This window comes from Lissotriton helveticus, chromosome 3_1 (assembly GCF_964261635.1).
Source record: "Lissotriton helveticus chromosome 3_1, aLisHel1.1, whole genome shotgun sequence".
Lineage (NCBI taxonomy): Eukaryota > Metazoa > Chordata > Amphibia > Caudata > Salamandridae > Lissotriton > Lissotriton helveticus.
In genome coordinates this window covers 447,653,333-447,678,894 of record NC_136061.1, presented here as the reverse complement: position 1 = coordinate 447,678,894, position 25,562 = coordinate 447,653,333, and the positions used below count along the sequence as shown (strand labels likewise).

Genomic DNA, 25,562 nt, shown 5'->3' with positions numbered 1-25,562 from the left:
TAGATTTTGAAACTCCCGCTCGTGAGGTTCCATGCTGACAATTTTAGAGATTGCAGATTCGGATGCAGAATTTGCCCTTCTTTCATGGAGATGAGGTCTTGAAATGTCGGGAGCTGGATTTTTTCGCCCCTCGACAAAAGAAGTAGGTCTGAAAACCACGCCTGTCTCGGCCAGGCTGGTGCTATCAATATGATCCGGCACGGTTCCAATCTCATCTTGCGCAGTATTCGCGGTATCAACGGGAAGGGAGGGAACGCGTATGCAAACCTTCCTGTCCAATCCATGTGGAATGCATTTCCCTTGGAGCCCTGTTGATGGTATCTGGACGCAAATTGAACGCACTTTGAGTTGTTTTGCGTTGCGAACAAATCTAATGTGGGAGTGCCCCACCTTTGAAACAGTAAGCGAATCTGAGTGTGGTGTAGTTCCCACTCGTGTGTCGCCTTGGTAGTACGGCTCAGGGCGTCTGCCCGTGTGTTGAGGACTCCCTGAATATGCTGAACCTGAATTGAAATTCCGTTGGTTATGAGCCATTTCCAGATTCTTTGCGCCAATGCCGACAGTTGTTTGGATCTCGTTCCGCCCTGCTTTAGTAGGTAAAACATGGTAGTGGTGCTGTCCGTTTGGATCAGTACTGACGATTGGCGTATTCTGGGAAGAAATGCTTGAAGGCCTAGGAACACCGCTTTGAGCTCCAACATGTTTATGTGAAGCTGGGCTTCCCAGTCTGACCAAAGGCCCTGAATTTCCAGCTCCTGAAGATGCGCACCCCATCCTTTCAGCGAAGCGTCCGTTGTCATCACGAAGTCGTGATCTAGAGGAATGAAGTTCAAGCCTTGATCCAGGTTCTTTCGAATCTTCCACCATGACATTGCCACCTTCATATGGCTCGTGATGGTAATGCGATCCTCGAAGGTACCTTTGGCCTGGACCCACTGCTCGTCCAGTTGTTCCTGCAAAGGCCTCATTCGAAGCCGACAGTTTGGCACCAGTGGGATGCAGGATGACATCATCCCCAACATGGATTTGTATATCCTCACGGAAGTGGACCTTTTTGCTTGAAGAGCTGCTGTTAGCCTCATGATCTTTCCCATTCGTTCTTCGGAAGGGTAGGCTTTCCCTGCACTGGTGCATATCCATGCCCCCAGGAACTGGATGCCCTTGGCCGGAGTCAGCGAGGATTTCTCTAAGTTGGTCTTCAGGCCCAATCGCTGAAACAGCCGGATGCAGCTCTGAAGAGATGTTGCTGCATCCCTGAAAGATGGACCTGTCACCAGCCAGTCGTCCAGATATGGGTAAATGTAATGCCCTTGCAGTCGTAAATGGGCTGCCACCGGGGCCATGCATTTGGTGAATACCCTCGGGGCTGACTTGAGTCCGAATGGCAGGACCTTGAACTGGAAGTGGCGACTCTCCACAACAAATCTGAGATACTTCCTGTGCTTCCGAAGAATTGGAATATGGAAGTACGCATCCATGAGATCTAAGGAGGCCATGTAGTCGTTTTCTTTTATCAGTAGAAGAATTTCTTGTAACGATAACATTCTGAAGGGTATCTTTTTTATGTATCGATTTAGATCCCTTAAGTCCAATACCTGTCTCCATTTCCGGGTTTGTTTCTTTTTGATGAGGAAGAAATGCGAGTAAAAGCCTCTCCCTCTGAGATGTTGCGGCACTTCCTCTATGGCTCCCTTTTGCAGAAGCGAGAGAACTTCCTTCTGCATTTCCTGGCGATGTTTGTTGAGCCTGAGTACTGGGGGTTGATCCGGAGGTATTTCCACAAATTCCAGAATGTGGCCCCTGCTTATGACATCTAAAACCCATTTGTCCGATGTAATGGACATCCAGTTGTTGTAAAATTGAGACAGATAGTGGTCTTTGTCGTGGATCCGTTGTGTGGGGAGCGCCGGCCTGAAATCATTGACGTCTATTAGACTGCTGAGGTTTCCCCCTGGCGTTAGATTTGCCTCTGGACTGTTGTTGGTAAGAGGAGTTGGAGGACCTGAATTGGTTGTTAGTGTTATACTGTCGATATCCTTGCTGATTATACGGCTGATATCGGTTGGATTGAAAAGAGGATCTTTGATTAAATTGACCTCTTGAACCTCTCTTCCGAAAGGACTGAAACCTTCCTTGCTGAAGCGATCCCAGCGCTCGAGCTGTATCCGTGTCCGACTTTATGCCTTGCAACGCCTCATCGATATGCTTTCCAAATAAGTTTTCACCGTCAAAAGGCATATCAACGATTTTCGCCTGCACCTCTGGACGAAAAGACGTCGCCTTGAGCCAGCCCTGCCTGCGAAGCGAAACCGCTCCAGCCATCTGCCTGAAGGCCATGGACGAAACATCCATGGCGATGTCGATAGATTCGGCAGCAGATTTAGATCCTTCCTTAAGTATGGCTGCCGCTTCCTCCTTTCTATCCTCTGGGAGAGCAGAAAGTATGGGTGCAATATCAGACCACATTTGCCTGTTGTATCGTCCAAGCAGTGCCATAGCATTTGCCGCTTTAATGGTAGAGGCAGCCATGACTGCAAACCTCTTACCTGCCCCATCCATTCTCCTTCCCTCCTTGTCAGGTGGCACTAGGGAAGTAGCCACCGGGTTCTTAGAATTTCTTTGTGCCGCCTGCGTCACAACTGATTCAGGCCTGGGGTGCCCAATGAGGCAGGCTTTTGTGGACTCTGGGGCTCTGTATTTCTTGTCAATGCGGGGAACTGAAACCGCTATAGACGCAGGTGTTTTCAAAATCTTCAGTCCCTCCTCCCAGATGTGAGGGATAATTGGAATAGAGCGAAGCGACCTCTTGTTTTCATCTTTGAAGTCATACAAGAAACAATCCGTCTGTTGTACCTCCACATCCAGATTGAATCTTTTGGCCGCCCTTTCCATGAGATCATGAAAACCTCCGATATCTTGAGGAGGGGAGGTAGATTTGAGTGGTTCAGGCGATGCAGTCGATGGTAAAATGTATTCGTCCCATTCCTGTCCCGAAGCATCCTGAACGAGTTCTCCTTCTTCGGGCTGCTCATCCTCGTCGGATTCCGTTAGGTCGTCCCTTATAGTAACAACCTGCGGCGATCTCACCCCCTGTTCTTGGTGAGCAGGTGCTTCAGGTGTCTGAGAGGAAGGCGTCTGCCTAGCTGGTTGCGAGGAATTCGCCTCTGGGAAGCGACGGTAGTAGTCGTTCAACATCAACCTAAGATCAGAGACAAGGTTGAGGGGTATAGACATCGTCTCCTGATGATCTTCCTCCCTCGAGTCCTCATGCTGCTCCTCCTCTACTTCATCGTAATCACCAGATTCCTGAAATGACTCATATCTGGAAGATTGTGGTCTGTCCTTGAAGGAATAAACCTCCTCTTCATCCGTGTCTTGGCTCTTTATCTGCAGCTGAGAAGGACTGTAGGCGGCACCTGAGGACTCCTCGCCATCTGAGTCCTGCTCTAGCAATGAGGACGGCGGCAAAGGTGAAATCTTTGTCCATGAGGTGAACTCTGCAGCTTCACTGATGGTAGATGAACCTCTTGTAGACTGAAAAGACCGGATCGAGATCATGGTCTTCGACTGCGGTGATTTGAATGCTTTTGCGGACGATAGCACGATTTTCGTCGACGGAACCGTCGTCGACGGGACTTTCGTCGACGGAACCATCGTCGACGGAACCATCGTCGACGGAACCATCGTCGACGGGACCATCGTCGACGGGACCATCGTCGACGGGACCTTCGTCGACGGGACCTTCGTCGACGGGACCTTCGTCGACGGGACCATCGTCGACGGGACCTTCGTCGACGGGACCTTCGTCGACGGGACCTTCGTCGACGGGACCTTCGTCGACGGGACCTTCGTCGACGGGACCTTCGTCGACGGGACCTTCGTCAAGGGTGCCCCCGTAGACATCTTCGACGTCGAACCTGTCGTCGACGGAGTCGTCGTGGTCGTCGTCGACGGCCTGTTCGTCGACATTGAGATTTTACTCGTCGATGTTGTAAGCGTAGACGTCGCAGTCGTCGACGTAGCTTTAGACCTTATCGTCGACGAAGCCACAGTCATCGACGAAGTCGTCGTCGACGGAGCCGAAGTCTTCACCACAGGCCTTGGAGCAGAAGCCAGCGAGCTGGTAGAGGGTGCAGACCCAGGTTCCTTAAGACTGGACTGTTTCACCACAGGAGTAATAGGAAGAGACGAGGTTAATTTCTCCTTAGGCTTACTCTTTTTAGACTCCACTCTCTCCACAGAAACAGAAGCCTTTCTTTTCTTGGGAGTTGAATGAGAAGATTCCCCCTCAGAATCTGAGCCTGATGTGGCCTTCTTTTTCTGAAGCCATAACAGTAGTCTAGCCTCTCTGTCTCTTTTAGTTTTGTCAGAAAATGTTCTACAAAGCTTACAGTCTTTCACCAGGTGTTTAGGGTAGAGACAGTAAAGGCAGTCCTCATGTGGGTCCTCAGAGAACAGTCTGGCCTTCCCACAGGACCTGCATGGCCTGAACAGCCTCTTTTTAGAGCCGTCAGCCATTATAAGAGAAATAAGTACACACAATACCTCAATGTAGTAGACAGGAAACAAGATTCCAAAGGGTCAAAAGTTCACTCAGGAACAGAAAGAAAACTGAGCAGAGCTCAGGGAGACTCCTTATCACACGAAGGCGGTTGGAAATCTGAGGCAGGAAGCTTCTGCTGGGGAGTGTGAGGGCAGGGCAGCAATGCTGATTGGCTGGCTTTTGGTCCAAACAAAGATATGGTCTGGTTACCAAATAATACAGCCCCTATGGGGATTTTCTATGCAGTTTTTCTTCTCTATGATACTGCTTGGTCATTCTGTTACCATGAGACTCCCACCATGACGACGGGGAAGATACAAGCATGTGAATCTATGAAAGATGTAATACTGGAGAAGGTGTGGTTTTGAAGCGGTTCTTTGTAGCTTGAACAGGAACACAGGTGGGAAAAATAATAGACAAAGTGTGGTCCAGCAAATCCTTCTCTACCCACAGGCTTCCATGAGGCTGAAGACTCCCCTGGGACTAAAGGAAAACAGCATGACTGTGGGGAAATATCCAAATAATATAAGTGTTCACAAGGATTGGTGAAGGTGAACTTTGGGACCATTTTGAACTGTTAAGCTTTTTAAAAATATATTTTAATACATCAACTAAGGTAGAAGATGAGGTGTAGTGACAACGTCAACATGGGGATCTGGTTTTGAATCCAGCTTGGAAATTGACCTAACATCGTGCAGTTCTGGGCAAATCACAATCTCTGATGGTGCCTTAATTGGGTGCGACTGTGTGCTATTCAAAGAATTGTAAAACAAACCACAGGGGAACCGTAGACCCAGTTGAGACTGTGGTAAATAGTTATGTCTGCAACAATGTCTCCACATGTATTAATAAACAACTAATTACACTCTTAAATAATAAAAACACAAAAGGAAATACCAAATATATTACTACTTTTATATATACATTCCAGAACACAAGATAAAATAGAGCGGCATCAACATTTCTCAACAGGTGCAGTGAATATAGCAAAGTGAACACTTAGTGCTTGTGAACCAGTGTCTGTGAACGGCACATCTAAAACACATTATATAACAGAGAACAGAAGCAGCATATTTATAAAGAAAATGACATAAGATCTTAGTACACAACTTTGATGATGAAACGAAACGGTATATTATCATGTAAGAAGTAAAGAAGCCAAAATATTGTTGCAGCTTTAAGTGTCGATGATGTTTCAACCCCAATAACTAAGGGTCATCATGATAAAACTGCATGTAGATAATGTAGTGCTGATAAAGCGCCAAGAGACTGGCAATAAAGCTGTAATAATTAAGACAGGATGGGGCAACAAATGGAATCAACCATTCAACATAACTTATCTACGGCAGCTCCAAAAGGATGCACGCAAATCTTGTGTATCTCTATAACACAAACATGTCTCGAGCTCCTTCTGGGGCTATTGACCTGACCAATTGAGTTGGTCTTGACTCCATCTGACCTACCGATTTACAGCTTGGACGGAAACATTGGGGACTTATAAACAGGAGCCATAACTTCATTGACCTTGTGTTTTTGGCATTCCTTGCCTTCTCTGCCAAAAAGCACATAATAGATAGTAGGACTGGGATCTCATTATCTTGGCCTTCCACACATTTGTATTGTAGAGATACATAAGATTTGCAGGTATCCTTTTGGAGCTACCACTGATAAGTGAGGTCTTATGATTGGTTAATATGTCTGCTGCAAAGCACGTATACCATTCAGATCAAAGAAGTGCATATAATGTAAATAGTTCAGTAGGTTACTGCATTTGTCAGAAAGATTCTTTTGTTACTTGCAAGTTAGAAGGTAAAATCGTAATATAGAAAAGGGAGCTGTTACCGGTCATCAAAGAGCGGCATGCAGAAAGGTGTGAGCGTGAGCGGCACTGCTAAAAGGTGGTAGTGAACAAATCCATGGAGAAGGAGGTAATTGGGAGATGCCACCAAACATTGTTGCCCCATTTGCCACCAGCACTAAAGCAGGCCCTGAGGGCAATGCAAACATCCAGGAAATGTCATGGCCTTGATGATCAAACCATTGAAGCAATGGTAAGCCATAAATACAGGAAACAAATGGCTGAAAGTGACTGACTCAAAGTCTCTCTCAGTTTACTGCATAGTTTTCAAGACTTGATGACATGAGCTCTCCTGCAAGCTAGAGACGTCTCTAATCCGGCCTAAAAATTGGTAGACAGGATGTACACCAAAAACCACATCATAACCGGTTTATCTGTAAAGCACAGATGTGCACTGGCTTCCGGTCGACCAATGCATACTGTTTATGGCTCTCATGTTGGTCCATGGAGCACTTTACAAGTCTGGCCCTCAGTATCTTAGAAGTCAGTTCACATTCTACGTGCCGCCCGACAGCTACGCTCTTCTGGCCAATGCCTGGCCGTGGTCCCCAGGTATCAATTGGCTAGAATGAGAGGTAGCCCCCTCTCTGTCAGAGCGGCTGTGGCCTGGAATGCCTTGCCCTTTGAACTGCGGAACAACAGCGACCTCAGACTGTTAAAAAAACACTTGAAAACGATGCTGTAAGCTCCTAATCTGACCTGGCTCTCTCTCCTTCTACCATTTGGCTTTCGCGCCAGGACAATTCAGAGTAGCCATGCACGCTATAAATGGAGGATAACATAACACAAAATAACATAAGTGAACCCTTTGGGATATATTGGAGCCAAGTAACTGATTTTAATTGAAACCCAACTCATTGGTACTCTTTTGGTCAATATGGGGAGGATGAAGAATGAAGAAATCCAATGGGATTTGAAACTTTGACTTGGATGTAAAACAGATTTCTTGAGTGAATTTGTTAGGCCGTTGAGAGATCTGATGTAGCAGAAAATCAACTGTGTTGAATGGTCAGTAAGTCCTGAAGACCATATAAACCTGGTCCAGGGAGGTGTGAGCTAGTCACAGTGATTCTGATCGGCTGTATGAAAGGTACTAAGGCATATTGTAAGCAGTTCAGAGGGTTGTCAATCAGTTTGCTGCTCTTTCAGCAATCTGATAGGCCATCCTTTAAACCCCTCTGATTAGGACTGCATGCCATTACATGGATAGCTGTGAAATTTCACATGCGGTTGCCTTTTTTGTGCAAAGTTTCTTAGAGAAGAACTAATGTTGCAAGAAAACTAATACTTTGTAAAAAAAAAAAATTACAGAAGATGACACTTCCTCTAATCAGCCCCACACACAAGGAACATTTGACACATCTCTGCTATTCAATTCAGAAGAAAAATATGGAATGTCGGTATCTGACAGAAGAGGACAATGACTAAGTACACATCATAGCACACAAAAGCCAATAAACCCGCTTTGTGGTGCTGTAGAAATCTGCTTGTAATTCATACATCACAGATTCGATTTGCTGCAAAGCCAGTAGTCTTTCATTGCTTTAACATTGTCGATAAACTTGACATCAAGATATATGTTTGAGGTGAACAGACAACTTTGTCATTTAAAATCTTCAAAATAGGTTGGGCTCCAATGTATTTACCAACTAGTATATAATCCTAAGCGTTTGACTTTAAGAAGCACATTACTATGTGGGAATACTTTTATTATATCCCATTAGAGAATGTTTCAGGAGCCACAATTACAAGAGTAGTTACTAATTTGATCCTGTCGATCCTACCTTGGTTTTGCATCTCACATGTATTAAGGGGCTCTGAAGTTTTAGATGATTGTATTTAAAATTATCTGGATGGAATATAATTAAGGCTCCTTCTTTGCCGTTCTTACTGATTTTTACAGATAAATACAGACAGAAAAACATTTATTTTCTTGTCTGTGTTTATTGTTGAATGTGGATAAAAAAGGAAATAGGATTTTTTTTGTCTGATTATAAATGCTGTCACTTATGACTGCTTGACCAATAGCTGTGCGGATTGACAGGTAAGAGATTGAAAAACAGAAAGGAATTTTCTTAAACAACACTAGATATGCACAACCTTAATACTAAAATGTTCATGTTTTATATTCGTGCATGGATTCATCATCTGTAGGTGTTCCTATCATTAAGATCGGGTGTTCAAACCTGAATACATATTTATCGGGTACATAAATGTGGATACATACTAGTTTCAAACCAAAATAAATATGAATAAGTACAGATAACATTAGCAAAAAATAAATACAGACGGAAATGTCAAAAAAAAATACCATAAAATCATGTACCCTAAATATAATATATACAGCTTTGTACTTACATATCCTCCACTGTAATGTCTTTCAGGATCTGACAATAATCGACATTCCATACAGCCTGGTCATCCCAAACCTTAGAGGATAATAAAATGGCCCCCAGAACGATCCGCTTCCAGTTGCATGGACAGATGTCAATTTCGGCATATGTAAGAAGCCTTTCTAGGTATACCTGTAAAAACAGTGCACGTCTTAATTTAAAACTTAAATATAAAATATAGGGGATTTTTAATACATTAAATGTTGATGTTATTACTATAGTGTAATCTAGCAGTACACAATTTTCTCACCGTAACAAACTTAACAAAAGTTCCAAATTCATATCCAAAAGCTCAATAACTCAGTCATATATTATTCATTTTAAAAAGAAACAACGAAAAAGAAAAACTCTTCAACAGTTGTCTGATCTCATCTGCGTTCTTTACACCGACAACACTCCTTCTGCCCTGATACCGCCAAACTCATTGATCCATAGGGGCAGTTTTCACTGTGCAGTTATGGTACTTACACATTACCATTAAAAAGGAATTTTTTAATATGCCTATATTACTGTCCAGCATTGACAGATCTGCGCCAAAGTTGGTACACGCTTAACATAATCAAATAAAAACAGAAAAAGACTAACTTTCCCATTTTACGTCCCATAAGAAGCTTTACTCACACCTACAACTAAAACCATGGGACAGATTTACAAAAAAAACTTAGCATATGATTAGTGTCGGCATCACAAAGTGAGCACTGGGAGCGCTAAGGTAAGACCAAGCCTCTGCCAGAATTTTAGACTGCCTGGTGTCTCAAGTAGTTGAAGCGCTGGAGCAGCTCTATTTCAGAACCTCAGACAGTGGTAAATGCTTGTCATATGAACTTTCAAGGTATGTGCTGCTTCTGGCTAGCAATGTAGCAGCTTTTGTTGACTTTAAATTAAAAGACAGAAAATAACACGATCTTGTACACAAAACAACCTTAGGGTGTGGTGTAAAATGTTACATGAATCTATATCAAATGTGGCAAGCAGTTACCATATCAAACCCAGTGCAGGTATTTTAGGCTTCCTGCATAACCAATGGGATAGGAAAAAGAAAGATGTGTTTGATCATTAATCGGGTATTGCTCGTGCTACAGAGGGGAGGAAATGCGATTTCTTACTTGCCCCACAGTACACTCAATCAGCCTAAACCACATTCGTACAGCCACTTTGGCCAAAATAGCAATGCTAACTTTTATGGCAGACTGAGGGAAAACAACACTTTTGTGAATGCTTTGACTTCTGTAGATCAAAACTGGCTGTATGTCGGTGTATTACTAACAGAAAGTCCACCCTTGCCTTATTGATACTGGGGTTAGTCAATCTTAACTAAAAACCTCTGCATTTCCTTGGTACGTCTTTCAGGCGAAACTATTAATGTAGGTGGCATTTCTAATTGGTGTTCTTCATTATATTACTGTTTATATGTGTATTTCCTTGGGTCCCATCAAACGATCAACAAGGCTTTCTTCTGAGCCCTAACTCACTTGCAAAACTCCTCAAAAGGAATCCACTCTTCTAACTGAATCGTATTGTATTCTGGACAAGCGCCTGTTTCCATTTAATCATCCCACGTGGAAAGGAGAATGTCATACTGACTATGTGTAAGAAATTTCTTATTTAGGTTGGGGAATAGCCTAGTACAAGGAATATTCAAATTTCTTGTCAGGGTGAACGCTCAGTCACAAAATTAATCTGAGCTCAAACCATTGGTAGCCTTGGGGCAGAGCAGACCTGCTTATCCTAAGGCAATGGGTAAAGTATTTTATCAGTATCAAAACCGTAATTAAGACAAAACACCAAGCAAAAAAAAAATAAAAAACGAATTAGTTCATAACATGGTGGGGCAGAATAGAAACGATCAAAATGAGGATCACGCCAATGATTAACTATCTGTTCAGCATGCTCCCACTCCTCCTCACAGATGATTTCCACCGAAAAGTTGATATTATGATCACAAATTTCCTTTGTCGGGGAGAGAAAGCTCTGATAAGCATTATAAAATTAAGACTGGAGAAAAATCTAGGAGGGGTAAACCTAGCAGACTTCAAAACTTTCCAGTTAGCGTTTCTATCAAAACAAGGCTCTAACTGGATAACGTCGCCGAAAGGCTACACACCGGCATGGTTGCAGGTGGAGAAAGCCATCCTAAAAAACCTGAGCCCTCTACTAACAGCAAACAGACACACCTACACCTCAAAACCGATCTTTTAAAAACACTAAAATCGCCCTAGTAAAGGTAGACAAGAAGCTAGGAAACCGCATCAGAGGGTCGAATAACAATTCACTCTGGGCCAATAGCAGGATTCCATACAAGGGGAAAAGCCTAATCTTTGAATCTAGGATTGAGAAAGGGATCTACTATCCCTTCCAACTAGAAATCGAAACCTACCCCATCACTTTTGCTGCCCTCAAGGCAAAACACAAACTAAATGATATCGAATTTTATAACTGCCTAAAAATCACATCGGCTGTGGCCAAAACCAAATTTCTAATCTCGCAACCATCAATCTTCCAGCTCGTATCCAAAATCAATAAATTAGGACACCAGGTCTCACACCTCTACAAACTCCTCCGCCCTAAATCCTCCAAGCTTAACGACAAGACAGTTGCCTACGAGAATAATCAAAGTAAAGCCATTTTCAATGACCGAGAGTGGGTCACACTATGGACATCGGCCTCACGTAATAAGATTTCCCCAGTGCTCTCACAAACAAAGTTTTGGTTGCTTCACAAGGCTTTCTGGACGCCTGCAAGATTACACTCATTACGCCTCAGGGAGGGGGCAGTATGTTGGAACTGTAACAAAGAAAAAGGGAATCTAGCACACTTCATCCTGTATTGAACAGCTCTCAAAACATTCTGGTGTGAAATCTTTAGGTTCTTAAATAGAATCTTTGACTGCACTCTCACAAAATAATTCTCCACTATCACCACAGGATTTATGAGCACTGAGTTGAAGTGAATAGATGACAGGGACCTACTGGACTTACTACTGACAGCAGTTGTGAAAATGGTCCTCACAAACTGGAAACATACTACAAAGACATTGTACAAAGGATGGTTCAACTGTATCACGCATCTTAGATGAGCAGACAACATGACGCTAGAGAACTCACCCTGGAAACCGGCCTCCATAAGGATGTGGAGGTCCCTGGACACGTTTCTAGACTCTTTTGAGCCCCCGGGAAAACGGGGCAGGCCCAAGTGAAGCTCCACCCTCACAAGAATGTAATCGGGCCCTAATGGTCCCAGCCAATGTCAGACGTAACGCATAACCAACATAAATCTCAAGTGCCTATCCTCTTTCTCTTCTTTCACCCCTTGCTTTCATTCTCTTTTCTATTTTCATGTCCTTCTTGACTGTTATGACTTGTAGGGAATGTATAATATATATATATATATATATTATATATATATATATATATATTCATATACACACACACTATAAGCGAATGGACGAGTCGTGGCAAACCCTGTAACAGAATTGCTAATGTGTTTTCGTATAAAATTTTTATAAAACATGATGAAATAAAAAAAGAAAAACTTAGTAGAGCTTAATGAATAAAAGGACATGAAAATGCCAAAGGGTGGGGAGGGGGGAGGAGAGGAGATGGGGAACCAGAGAACTGAATGTATATAGTTGTAAGTAAAAATAGCACCAGAAAGTGCATATCACCAATGGTAGTTAATGGTCACGGGAAACCAGGAAGGTTGTGTAATTTGAGGCGAACCGCGATGGATAACTGATCAGGTACACCAAGTAGGAGGTTTACCGTGGGACTATGGGCCCCATTATGATGGCGGGCGGATCGTCACCGCCCAGGCGCCATCTCAACCACATGGGGTGGGGGGGGGAGTGTTCCGCTGCGGATGGAAAGACTGTCTTCAGCTTTTCTGCCGGTCGGCAATCGTCAGGATTGCCGGCCGGTTAGAAATCGGGCACAATATGGTGGCGTTGCCTGGAAGGCATCGCTATCCATATTAGGCTGGCTGGCGGTACAGGCCTTTCCATGGCAGCAATGCCGCCATGGAAAGGCAGGCGGAAAATGCTTTGGGTGCCCGTTGCGGGCCTCTGGGGTGGTGGTGGGCTACACCCCTACATTGCCATGCACAAGGTGGCAGGCACCGCGCGGTACCTGCCACATTGTGCATGGCAAAGTGCAACATGCCATTTTTGAATTGCGGCAGGTGCTGCTTACAGCAGCACCCTCCGCAATGTTGGGTATACAAGATGCGACCGCCATTGTGGTGGACGCATCCTAATCAGTGGTGCTGGACCATGACACCGCTGGCGGTCGGTCCCAGCACCACTAGGGTGGCGGGCGGACAGAAGTCAAAATCCTTTAGCAGTGCAAGGCAGCAGGCTGCATCCGAGGATGTCCTCACAAATTCGGATATATGTTTGGGGACATACCGCTGAAGCCGCTGGTTTGGGCGGAAAAAGCTCCAAGCAGGAAAAATGTAAGTTTCGTGCCTAGATAAATCCTCTCACTGGTCAGATATTTTTGGCACCTTCACATGGTCAAGATTTTTACCTTTGGACTTAGTCTCTTTTTTTGGAGCATGGGATCCTTCAGTGGGGCAAGGATGTGGCAGTATCAGACAATAATTTCCATGATGCCAGATGCTTTCATGCAGAGGGTCTGCTGCACTGGATTAGCTGCTGCAGAGAAGCTCCTAACGGGAGAAAACTGATTTCTTAGCCCAATGAGGCTGCACTATTGTAAGATAAGCTGGAGTGGTTTGTCCAGGAACTACGGACCTCTGGAAGTCCAAAAATGTCCAATGTGTTCATGGGTAGTAGGAGACGTCTGGTTAGACACAGGAAAGGGTACCAGGCCCTGAGAAGCAACTCTGGGTCAAGGTTTACTCCAGTAGAGGGCACCAGTAGGGTCCAGGTCAGGTCAAGTTGGTACTGGTCAACAGGGAACTTCAGAAAAAAGCCTCTTGCAGTTTTTGAAGCCTTTTAGCTACACAGGAGGTCAATCAACTGCCACTCGGGTCGACTTCATTGTCCTGTGTAAGAAGGAGCAGGTTCAGGCCTTCTTTCAGGTGACAGACAGAAGGTCCAGTCCTCTTCTTTTCTTTCTCAGGTAGAGTATTCGGAGGAGGGTGCCTTTCGATGATGCATTTATGTCTGGCACTAGCTATTAAGTAGGAAGACTGCAGAAAAATCCCTAACCAATGTGGCAAAAGGTCCCCAGGATATCCCTACCCACTTTTGCAGCAGTTCCTGTCTTCCCTACTGCAATCCCACAGCCCCTCTCATTCCTAAAATGCAAGATGGAGAAACCCTTCTTGCCTTGTGGAGATTGTGTACCCACCCACAGGAGTGGCCAGGATAATGAGCAGTCCCCTCTTCTTTGTTCACTTCAAACCCAGTTCTGTGGGCAGCTTTCCACTGTAGATTAATCAAAAAGCTTTAGGCAGGGAAAAGTTAACTTTCGAAAAGTTACTTGACCTTAATATTTATTTTATATAAAATCTGACTTCACCATTAAATTATATTTTTAATAAATAATTAAAGGAGTGATTTAATCATATTTTCAGCTAGGCCAAATTCAGTGAAAGCAGAATAGATATTTAATCCCGCTTCCCATTGTACACTATGGCCATCCAGAGCCTTCCTACAGTGAATATAGTGTTTGTGTGCTAGTCACTGTGAGGGCATGTTTACTTGAACTATTGAACTATTTAAAAAAAACATGCACCCGCCCTTTAGGGTGAAAAGCTTACGTAGGAGTGGCGTATTAATATTTAACAGGAAGTTTTCTCCTTTCAAAAAGGTTTATTTTGACAGGCCGAATTGTAGGTTTTTTACTGCAGTAGTCAGGCTGCACAGGGTTGGCCTGAAGTAATGTGTGCCCTACTACTGTAGTGGATGGCGCAATAGGTGCTGCAGTCCACAAGTGGCATTTGACTTCCAGGCCCTGGATGCACTTTTTACACCATATATTTGGGACTTATAGGCAACTTTAATAAGTCAGTTAGGAATAAGTAAATTCAGCCATGCTTAAAGGGGGAGCATAGTCAAGTCAAAATATTCTTTAATCGGTCATTTTTCTATAGCCACAAAAGAGTGCATTGAACATACAATAAAATAATAAATAATCTTATCAGTAATTAAGATCAAGTCACATTGGTTTTAAAGGATATCGCAAAACAAAGTGCCAACGTGCTGAAAGTGCATTCACAAAGGGGCATTAGTTCTTAATATAATCCATACCGAATGAACAACATACAATACATATAAAAACCTTTTGAGCCTGTCTAGAATCACCATATGTCAATAAACAGCATGAAAATTCATAGAGCACATCGTGCCCAACAAATAAAGTGCATAACAATCACAGTTTAAAATGGTGCAAGACTTCTAGATAATACAGACCTAAGAAACCTTACTAGTACCACACATGTATATAAATTGGGAAGCAATTGCAAATATAAAAATGCAGGTATACATTGCTTAAAATTTAGTGATTTTAGTATAGGAACAATAAAAAGTCTCCTTAAATCAGCATATAATTTACAGAAAAACTAAATGTGAATAGTTGATTGCTTGGACAAATTGTCACAAGGACATAACATTAGATCCTTTGCCCAATTATTAGTACTTGGAAATGTTGTCAAACGATAAAATATATCTCATCTAAAACGCATTAAAACAAATCTGTCTTGTGCATTTAAAACATTAAAGAGATACGGTTGGATTAAAAAGGTGGATAAAACCATTTCATTATGTTGGACTGAAGGTTTAGTTAATTCCACTGATAGTCTTGGTTCTTCTAGGTGATTTTAACATTCTAATTTAAGTGCTTTCTTTGTAATATTGTTCAAAGTAACTGGAGTTTCGTAGAATTCAGGGTGACTAATATCTACCATGAAGTTCTTGATGTACTTTAGCCAGGAAACATTTAATGAGTGGTCATAGTCACAACAGTCCTTAACTAAAGTGCGGTTGAATTCCAGATAGTCTGACGTCCAGATTTTGTACCAAAGGAGGACTGGCTGTATTCTTATCAAATCGGTTAGATATGTAGTACCCAGTTCGGAATGGCACACAAAATTACAACAGCTAGGGTGAAGCACCAGAAGATTTTTGAAGAAAGCGTTTTCAATCATCTGTAGTGGTTCCAAATGTACGTAGCCTCAGAGCTATATATGACAATCATTCTGCATTTTGCACTATAAATCTTCAACATTTCTCTTGGCTGTTTACATCCTATTTTTCTTGCAAAATTACACAAGGCTGTAATCTATCTAATAAATTGCAATTTTTTTGACTTCATGGCGCTTTTACAATTTCCCTCGCAATGAAATAAAATACCCAGATATGTAAAAGTGGGAGTAAGTGGAATAACAGCTTGCCCTACGCAAATATTGTGCATCTTAGTGGAGCTTTTGCCTACCTCATAGCAAAGGAAGCATAGTCACTTTACCACTGGTTGGCAGGGGTAAAGTGCATAGAGTTTGAAAGCCAACAAAGCAGATATGGAAAAAATCTGGGTGGACATCGGGCAAAACATGATCATTTCCTACACTGTTCTATGCAATAATAATGGTCTCAGAATGATAATGATGGTTTGAATACATGAATGAAAAATAGATTTGGACATCTGCAACTTCCTTAAAGTATCTACATTAGTTATATACTTTGATTTGTTTGTTGCATTTAGGTCACTGGACCACTGCAAGGTTGTTTTCCTGTATAAGCTCTTTGAATTGGATAAAGAAGGTAATAAACATCTAAAAAGAAGATAAACTTCTGTTTACCCCATGTTCAATATTTAGTCTATGACAACTCGGCCAGGAAGCGATACCTCTGGCAGAAGCATTGAAGTCATCCATAAGCTACCACAAATTACTACTGTTTCAAGTTTTAAGTCTTTCTAACATTGAAACAAGCTCTGTCCACTACATCTGCTTTGGGATTACTCCACTATAACAAGCCTCTTATATTGTACTGGCATATGAGCGAGGACTTTAGTCTGGGCACAACTTGATGGTGATAAAAAAAGAAACTCACTGCATGTTACTCATCTGTTTTTGATGCTTTCAATGCAGGGCTTCCGCCATGTTTACACGAACTGTGGCGGCTGCAGCCCATCTTGTTGAAGTGTCTAAAAAATATTGAGGTACGGTCAGCTCCTACTGTTACTGTACTACATGCTTTTGTTGCATTGTTACCAACCACTAAAATTGAGAATCATCTAGTATTTCAATTCCTGTGACACTGGTCAAACCCACAAAACTAAGAAGGGTGTCATAACCTCTAATTGCTAATCATCTCCATGGCGGCCTTTTGGCCACTTTAAATTTAATTTATTCAAATATCTTGTTGTTCGTTTATGTTTGGAATCTAAAATATACGTTTCCTTAATGGATTGAAGCCCACTCGTGCTTGAGCTGATGCAATCACTGTAGGCAAGAAAGATTGTATAGACAGGCTTGGAGTTCCCCTTCGGCTATGGAGTGAAGTATGTACTCCGTTTGTGTTGTTTGTGGTTCAAGAACTAAGCAACGCTCTAAGAATTAAACACAACTTTCATTGGACTTACCACCTCAAGTCTCCATGGAAAGTAGAGCAATTAAAGGTAACTCTCATAAATAAAATAAAATAGCTAAGATTTGTGTTGAAAGAGGGCTGTAGTGGCATGATACTCTAACTGGTACTTTGGTCACTTCAAGCCACTCCTGGTCAAAATACCAAACTGAGCCCCTATTAAATAGTAATGTGATGCCTAATGATATGCACTTGCTTCTACCCCTCCAATGGCTGCACCTTTAGTGGATTTGCACATGAATGATGTGACTTGCAATATTGCAAACTAATGTGTTGTCACAATAGCTTCAGGTTTGAGATGCTTTGCTCATCTGTCCAACTGGAACCAGTCCCATTCTGCAGCCCGCATAATGGGTTCATGGGAAGATACACCAGTGCAAATCAGCACCTTTTGCAAGCTCACTACCATTTATTAAATTGTTTATTAATAGCCTCAATTATATAAATGAGATTTTTCACAAATGGACTAACAGACACAAAACAGACACCTGACAACACATATAGGAAGTTAAATATTGGTTTAAAAAACACATAAGGCATCCGCTGATTTCCAAATCATGCCAACAATAGGCATGGTGCATTCTTATGGCTTGGCAGTGTACAGGGGAGGCAGCATGAGGTTGGAATTTGCCTTGGCCCACGGGTGTTCGAGAACACTTTTCAGCAGTGATCTCTGGGCAGGATTTTGGCGCAACAGTCTTGATATTAAATCTTTGGCACCTTCTGAAACAAAGGGTGGAAAATTAAGATCCACCTTTGTTATAAGCTTGTAGGTCTCAGTGTGGTTTGCACTTTGAAAGGGCGGATGTCCAACAAGGAACTCGTAACAGAGGACTCTAATGCAACAAAGGTCCACTTTCTCATCATAGGTATGCCCTTCAATCATCTCAGGAGTCAGATAGTCCAGCGGTCCGCACATAATCTTTCTCCTAAGTGAAGGTGCATGGACCGACCAGCCAAAATCTGCAATTTTCAAATCGCCCTTGTAAGCCCCATCAGCAGGTTTTCAGGCTTTATGTCTCTGTGAATGACTTTCTTGTTGTGACAGTATATTAGGGCATCTGCAAGTTCCTCCATGTATGTGGCACTCCTCTGTTCATCAAACCGGCCACACCTCTGTAGCTCTTGGTACAGATCACCCGGGCCGCAAACTCCAGCATCAAGTAGATTCGCTTCTTGTCATGGAAATAATTATAGAACTGAAGGATATTTGGGTGTTAGAGGTGCAACTGAATTTCTATCTTATGCCGAAGCTGGTGCTCCACACCATCAATTTCCAGTTCAGACTTGAAGAGCCGTTTAAGAGCCAGGATGTAGTGGGCGACCAATGACAAAGTCCTCTATTTTAAATTGTTTGCTTGATAAAGGCTCTGCCTCTAGAGTGTTGTAACTGGGATCAACTGGAACTCGTACTGGAACAGAAATCTGACCTCCTGTGGTTACAACTCTGCTTCCACTGGCCATTGCTCTCTGCACCAGGATGGACTCCGAGGGAGTTGAGAACAGAGACGAAAGGCTCCTTGCGAAGGACAAGCTGGGGGCCCGAGTGTCCGAGGGGAGTTCAGGATGCCAGAAACTTGGAATTGTTTCTAGAGACAGCGGGGTTCAAGTTCTCTTTTGAAGATATACCAAAGTTCAGGTGTCTTCTGCTTTTATTTTCCACCACCAGCTGATGCCCCAAAAGCTAAAAACCACTCCCCTGGCAGTACTGTTTTCAAATTGTGCCCCAGATTGCATGCTCACTACCAGATCCTGTTCACAAAGAACAACAGTGTCAAGTGCTGCAGGTTTGGATCCATTCATCGTACTTCAAGCTGACCACTGAACCAAGTGACTGCGGAATGGTGGACCAAGCAAATGTTGTGCTGATTTCAGTCAGCTGAGTAGTTCCTGCACCCTCTACACAGGCTACTCCTGCAGATGTTTCTGAGTCTATGTCGGAACCTGGAAGTGCTCCTATTACTATTACCCAGCTGCACAAGTCTCATGATGCAGCTCTTCCTCCTGCCCACTGCTATTGCATGTGACCCCCATTAGAGGGAAGCCTCCCAGCTATCTGGTCTGGTATGATCAGTCCTCTTCACTGTAAGCCCTGCTGATAGGCAGACTGTGTAGGTTTGACTGAAGGCCTGGGTGGTGGGCATAAATTAAAAGCATTAAGCCGGATGCACATCTCGAACTCAGAAATTCACTTCACCACGACTATTCTTATCTCCATTTCCTGGTGCAGTACACACAGAACCTTAATCGCTCTTTATGCAGGATCAAAGCCCACCTGCCAACTGACTACAAGGGAAGTCCATGTTTTCCATTCCCTACGACATAAAAAACAATGCCTTGACTTGTACCATCATGTGCACCACCTACCTCTCAATGTGTAAGTCACCGTCTTTACTCCCCTCTTCAATGACGAGCAAAATCTCACCTCCAGCTGCATAACGAATGGCTCGTGAACTAGAAACAGGATTTTTATCGGCCATGGTGGTTGTGATTGTTACTAACTTGCTCAACCAGATTCTAAACTCGCATCAGCGGTGCTCTACACCAGCAGATGCACCTGTGATAAGCCAGAGACATATATGACATGCCGCAATCAGGCCGGTAACCAGATTACCAAAGGACCGGTCCAGATCCTGTTAACCTGCCTGTATTATACGTGCCATAGGTTACACGCAAGGCAAATTCTGTACAAAATGATGCGTATAAGGATGCCATGACTTCGTTGGGGGTCCAAGTCAAGTTTTCGTCTCCATACAGACCCGAGGGTAATAGTGTTGTGGAACGAATGTACCGAGATTTAAAGCAGTCTTTGACAGCTAGAGTTATAGGCACTGGCAGGAACTGGCTGGCCCACCTCAATAGCGTGCAGTGTGCTCTTTATAATCTCCCTAGAAGGTCTCTGGGTGGGTGTACCCCAAACTAGATGCTCTTTGGTATCAAGATGTTTGTACCGGACCTTGACGGTCTAGACCAGGCAGCCGTTGCTGCCTCCTTTGACGTAGATGAACATTGCAATGTTTTACAGAATCTACAAGAGACGAGAGACAGTCTTGCAAAGGAATATTTGCCCTCCACCTCGGATGATGCGTTGCAGATCCCGGTAGTTGGCTGGCTACCCCAAGTTGGAGAACTGGTTCAAGAGAAGATCGAAAACAAGAAAGAATTTGGTCCCCCTTATCGAGCTCCAGTTCCACTGCTTGGAGTGAAGGGCACAAGAACAGTCATTTTCCCACCACTTCCAGGTCGGAAGGAAAACAGGTATATCTCCATTCACAATGTCAAGATACACAGAGTGGCCGATTCTTCTTAGTATGGCACCGGCAGTCTCATGTCCTTCGATTTTGAGAAATTCTGTTTTGGCCCCGGCTTCTAATCCAGTGCCTAATGTTGCCCTCGAGATGCCTGCAATTTCTAGTCCTTTATTGAGTACACTGCCTGGTACTCAATTTGATGAAACTGACTACACTTACCCAACTGACTTATCGATGCCTGACTTGCAAACTCGCTTGGCTACAGAATCCAGATTTTCCTTTGACACTGATTCAGAAACATCACAGAAACCTTTGAAGGTCTCTGTTTTGGCTAAATTGTTTAAGAAACATTTTTTGATTACCCCTTGGACCTACATTTGGTTGGTGCTTTTTTCAATTAACCTTTTTATGTCAATTGGCTTTGTAGTGTATTTTATTCGACTTGTCAATGGACACTATGTCGAGGAGAGAACATGCATTCGACGTATCAATGGAACATTGGCTCCCCATTCCTCATCACACAGATTGAAGAGAGACTTGGCTTTTGTTAACATCACGGCTTGGCCTGTTTTAGATGGGATTGTATGGGATGCTGTTCATTTTCAAATTCATGGGATCACTGAGGCTATAAATGTCCCTAATGTGCTTAGAGTTTCTATGGGGGATGTAATTAAACAAAATATACGTTCGGATGATTGGGATGTTCAGGCCGTTGAAGCCTTGTTTTCTGATTTGAAATATTATGCTGCCTTTGATGCTGAAGATTTGTATTTAGAATCTGCTAATTAGGGTGATTTATATTGTTATCAAAATTTTGGCAATCACTACCTGCATAAAACTAATTACAGGAGGTACACTGTAAATTATACACAATGGGAGCATTGTCCAGCTCCTATACAAGACAGTTCTGCTTCCTTTTTTTAAATGTTCTCTTATTTTACTGATTTTAATCAGTCAAATCCCAATGCATTTCATTTTAAGATGACAGAAGTCCACATCCAAAGTTAGACTTACCGATACTAAATTATTGTACTCTAAGACCTTTCTCGATCAGTTGGCTGTAGGTGGCTACGAGTTGTGGAAGTATACAATTGACCTTAAATCAGTTTGGGGTTCTAAAATCTAGCAAGCGCAAGGCACTGAGGTTTTGCACCATGCATGCCTAATCCCGAACCACATGTTCTTGAATTCTACAATTTCACAGACAACATGCTTTGGATTGGCTACTACTAAAAAATGAAATGTTCCTTCTTTTCCTGATTTACAAGAATATTCCGGTTGGAATAATGCCACTAAATTTTCGATCAGAGAGTTACAAACTCTGTTGCTAAATTCTTCCTTTAACATATCCAGTTTGGATCCTAAGGGTTGGGTGCTCTGGCACACAAGTGCTCTTTCTTGCCAGCATCGTTTTCTGGGTTTAGCTCAAGGCTTTACACAGGTCAGGGTGGATTCCCATTTTGAAAGTGGCCATTCTGTTACTACCTATTCCGTAGGCAAATTACGTCAGAATTGGCTCAAACATTCCACTTTGGCGTCAGTTAAGCTGCATTTATCTAAACTGACTGATGATGTTGATCTAAATGATTTTATAAAGGGCCCGGCTAATGGCAGATCTAAAAGATGGATATATGCTATTTACAACGAAGTCTGGAAAACTTCCCAGATTGAGGCGGCTACCCGCATTAGAGCTATCGATCAGGCTAATTTAGAGAAAGTGCTAGCAGTTGTAGATAACAGCATTAATACGCTTTCTTCCCGCATTTACACATTAGACAATATTGTATCATCTGTTGTTCATATTGTCCAGGATGAAGTGTCTGTTTTGTACCATGGTCAAAATCAAATGCGTTCCATTATGCAGTTTGCATGGACTTTGCAAACCTTAAAAGCTGGCAAAGTGCCATGGCATTCTATGAACACGTCCTGTTATGTTATGTTAAATTTAATTTCTATAGCGCACGGCTACTCGAGTAGAGTGTCCCGGCGCTTTGTTTGGCCCGTTTAATTTGATTGACAAGCAGCGTTTACTGTCAATGAAAGATGCCACCTTTTCTATGTTACACATTGAAAGGCTAGAACCGTTACCGTTTCCTGTGGCAGATGCCAATTCAGCAACGTGGCTTATCCACGGGTTAATAACTCTGCCGTTCCTCTGTTCAAGATCGATGGATGTATGAAATACTTTGCAATTGGTTGATATGAACCTCTTGGAAGTGCTCATCTCCATGAAGCTTGGTCGCTTCCATTTACCTATAGATGCCTTAGGGAGGGTAAAGAAATCTATTTGAACGGTGAAGATTGCACTGAAACACCAGATCATTCATTGATTTGCAGACATGTCCAATTGCATGGCTCTTGTAACCAGAAATTGGCTTGTATTTTGAAAGGTACACCTGTGCCTGCGATTGTGCCCACATTCACATTACTGGCAAACGGGAGCTATTTACTTTTAAACAATGACGATTGCTGTGGGCTATTAAAAGGAATTGCTTTTGTAGTTACCGTCAGTGAGCGTGTGGTTTGATGTAAGAATGTAATGTATCCACCCCCGCATGGGAAGCTTGATGTTTCCATCTGGCCCACGATTCCGACCTTGAAAGCAGAGTTCAACAAGATGAGTTGCATAAGAGCTCTATTGTCCCAGAAAGAAGTTGCCTTCACATCTGCTCGTGAGACATTCGTCCTTCACGTGGCTAACACCCGCACAGAGGTGCATGCTTTATTAAATACTGACTTGCCTTTGCATTTCGGTGAATTAATTCACACAATCTTTAATGCTTCCTCCACAACGGGGCTGGCCCACTTTTTTAAAGTTATAAGCAGTGGCCTTGTGACTTCGTTTCAAACTATATTCGGTGTCTTCCCTGCTTTCTTTCATTCGAACTTTTCCAGCCTATTTGGTGGATTTCCCTTACTACTGGCTCTGGCTGCAGGCGTTCTTTTGCGGTTTTGTTTAATTCAAAATGGATGCACGTCCTGTGTTTCGAGACGAGCTGTCACGTCTGGTGCTGTTTCGCAACCGAATGCTTTAGTACTATGGAGCACTGCCTCTTGCAACCTTAAGTGCAGCTTATGGATCATCATTTCGATTTTCCTACTTTACATGTGTCCAGCCTGTCTTTCATTGCCTGAGTTGCGATTTCGACTGGAACCTGGATTTGTGTCTCTGCAATACGGTGTCTCCCAATTAGGATTATAATCAGCTTATGAGCCCCTTTGTAGCTCATGAATTGTTTTTTTCTGACGGAGGGATTATGGCCTTTTCAGCAATGCATAGAATACTGGGTCGTTGGAATGTATTCGCAGCGGCGCAAGATTTCTTGGCACACAGCTTCACTGAGAATCCACTGAGTTGATTTCTGATGGTGCTAGAGGCTCCAGTAATTGAAGAGCATGTATGTTCTTTCCCACTGTTGAATTGGAAGGCTGAACTGTTTTCGGATGAGAACATTGACTTCCTATTGGAGGCTGTTGCTGCATATTTTGCATATTCAATGTTAGGATGAGGTGTGTCGTCGCTTCGCTCTCCCATAACCGAGGTCATTTATTGGACATCGAACATTTTTTTTTTTATTATTATTTTTTTCTAGCCTCTATGAATAATTTCTCTGCCACAAGCCTATTGACTTTGCTATGGCCAATGACTAAATTTACTTGACTATGAGAATTTTAAATGAAAACATTTGTTTTATTTTTTATTTTTTTTACCTTGTGCAAATTTGAGCTGACTGTCGTTCTTGAACTCTGCATTCCAAAAATGTGCCCCTTATCTTATCTTATCCGTGCTCGGATCAAGGGAGGGTGTCATATAGATAGGCTTTGCCTTCACACTGTGTTAAGTTAGCATGAGCTTATTAGAAGTTTAAACATCATTTTACCTTTCTGCTGCTTCTGCACACGGCACATATTGTTATTAGAGCATTGAGCCTAGTAGAATATTTTGCTTCACACGAGAATAATAATAGGTTTTCCTATTGTATCAGCTTTGCTTGGTTAGCTATGTCTGAACAGTGAGTGCCGAGGCCTTCAAGGTTATTTCAACACAGTGGTTGTTGTTAGGTCTGATCTACGCACGTTCTAGACATAACACATATGCAGCTGCGGCCAACTCTGGCTTTAGGCGCGTTTAATAATGCACTGTGCAGAGCATGCACACACACTTGATGAATATTCGCATGCAGAGAGCTGGTGGAAGATGATGTGATCCCTTTCCACTAAGATCAAAGGTATGGGGCCGCCCTTCTAAAACCCAAAGAGACCTTCTTTAGATATAATATAATATACTAGCAAGGGAGGGTAAGACTTAGGTGCTATTTAGCCTTCTTCCCTTTAGCATTTTAACATGCTTTCTCCCTTTGTATTTTATGGACTAGTAACTATGCTGATAACCTTGTTTCTTATAATAGATTAGCTTGTATTAGCTAAGATACTGCGCCTGAGAACACGGCATTAGAAATAAACATTTCAATCTTGCACGTGTCCTCATTTACTCCTTGTTTTGGATTGGTATGTTGGTATAACGAAAGAGTGTTCATGTGTTCCACGTTACCGGAGGTGTTCTAAGTCCATGTTCCGGGTTGTCTAATCATTGGGGGTATGGAAGAACCAATGAGACACTGATTGCTAGTCTGGTAGGGGATTTTGGATACTGAGGTGAGTTTTGGTACACCCTAATTCACTGAGGTTCTAAGTCTCTATGCACAGTTCTGTGTAAAAGCAGGATCCCTGCAACAATAATGGGCAAGAGAAAACTACAAAATACTAATTCTGGGAAACCAGGGAATAAATCAAAACAAGTGAAAATGACGCTTCTTAATTATCTTACAGGAGCGGTTGGTGCATTGGAAAGGCAGATATCCATGGTAGACGAATCACTGATTAAGGACCTACAGGGTTTCCTAACAACTAATAATGCCACCGATTTATATGAAACAGGTATAGGGGAATTAGGACTTACAGCAAA

At 42.8% G+C, this 25,562-nt stretch overlaps 1 protein-coding gene and 1 pseudogene across 1 annotated transcript in view; both read right to left on the bottom strand.

The window, feature by feature from the left end:
- CCNYL1 (cyclin Y like 1) overlaps positions 1-25,562 on the bottom strand; it is a 367,648-nt gene that overhangs the window by 97,589 nt on the left and 244,497 nt on the right. The window contains exon 8 of the mRNA XM_078680323.1: positions 8,760-8,926. Coding sequence (XP_078536449.1) covers positions 8,760-8,926 — 167 coding nt within the window. The remainder of the gene's footprint in view (positions 1-8,759; positions 8,927-25,562) is intronic.
- Positions 17,929-19,825, bottom strand: LOC144825239 (aurora kinase B-A pseudogene; annotated as a pseudogene).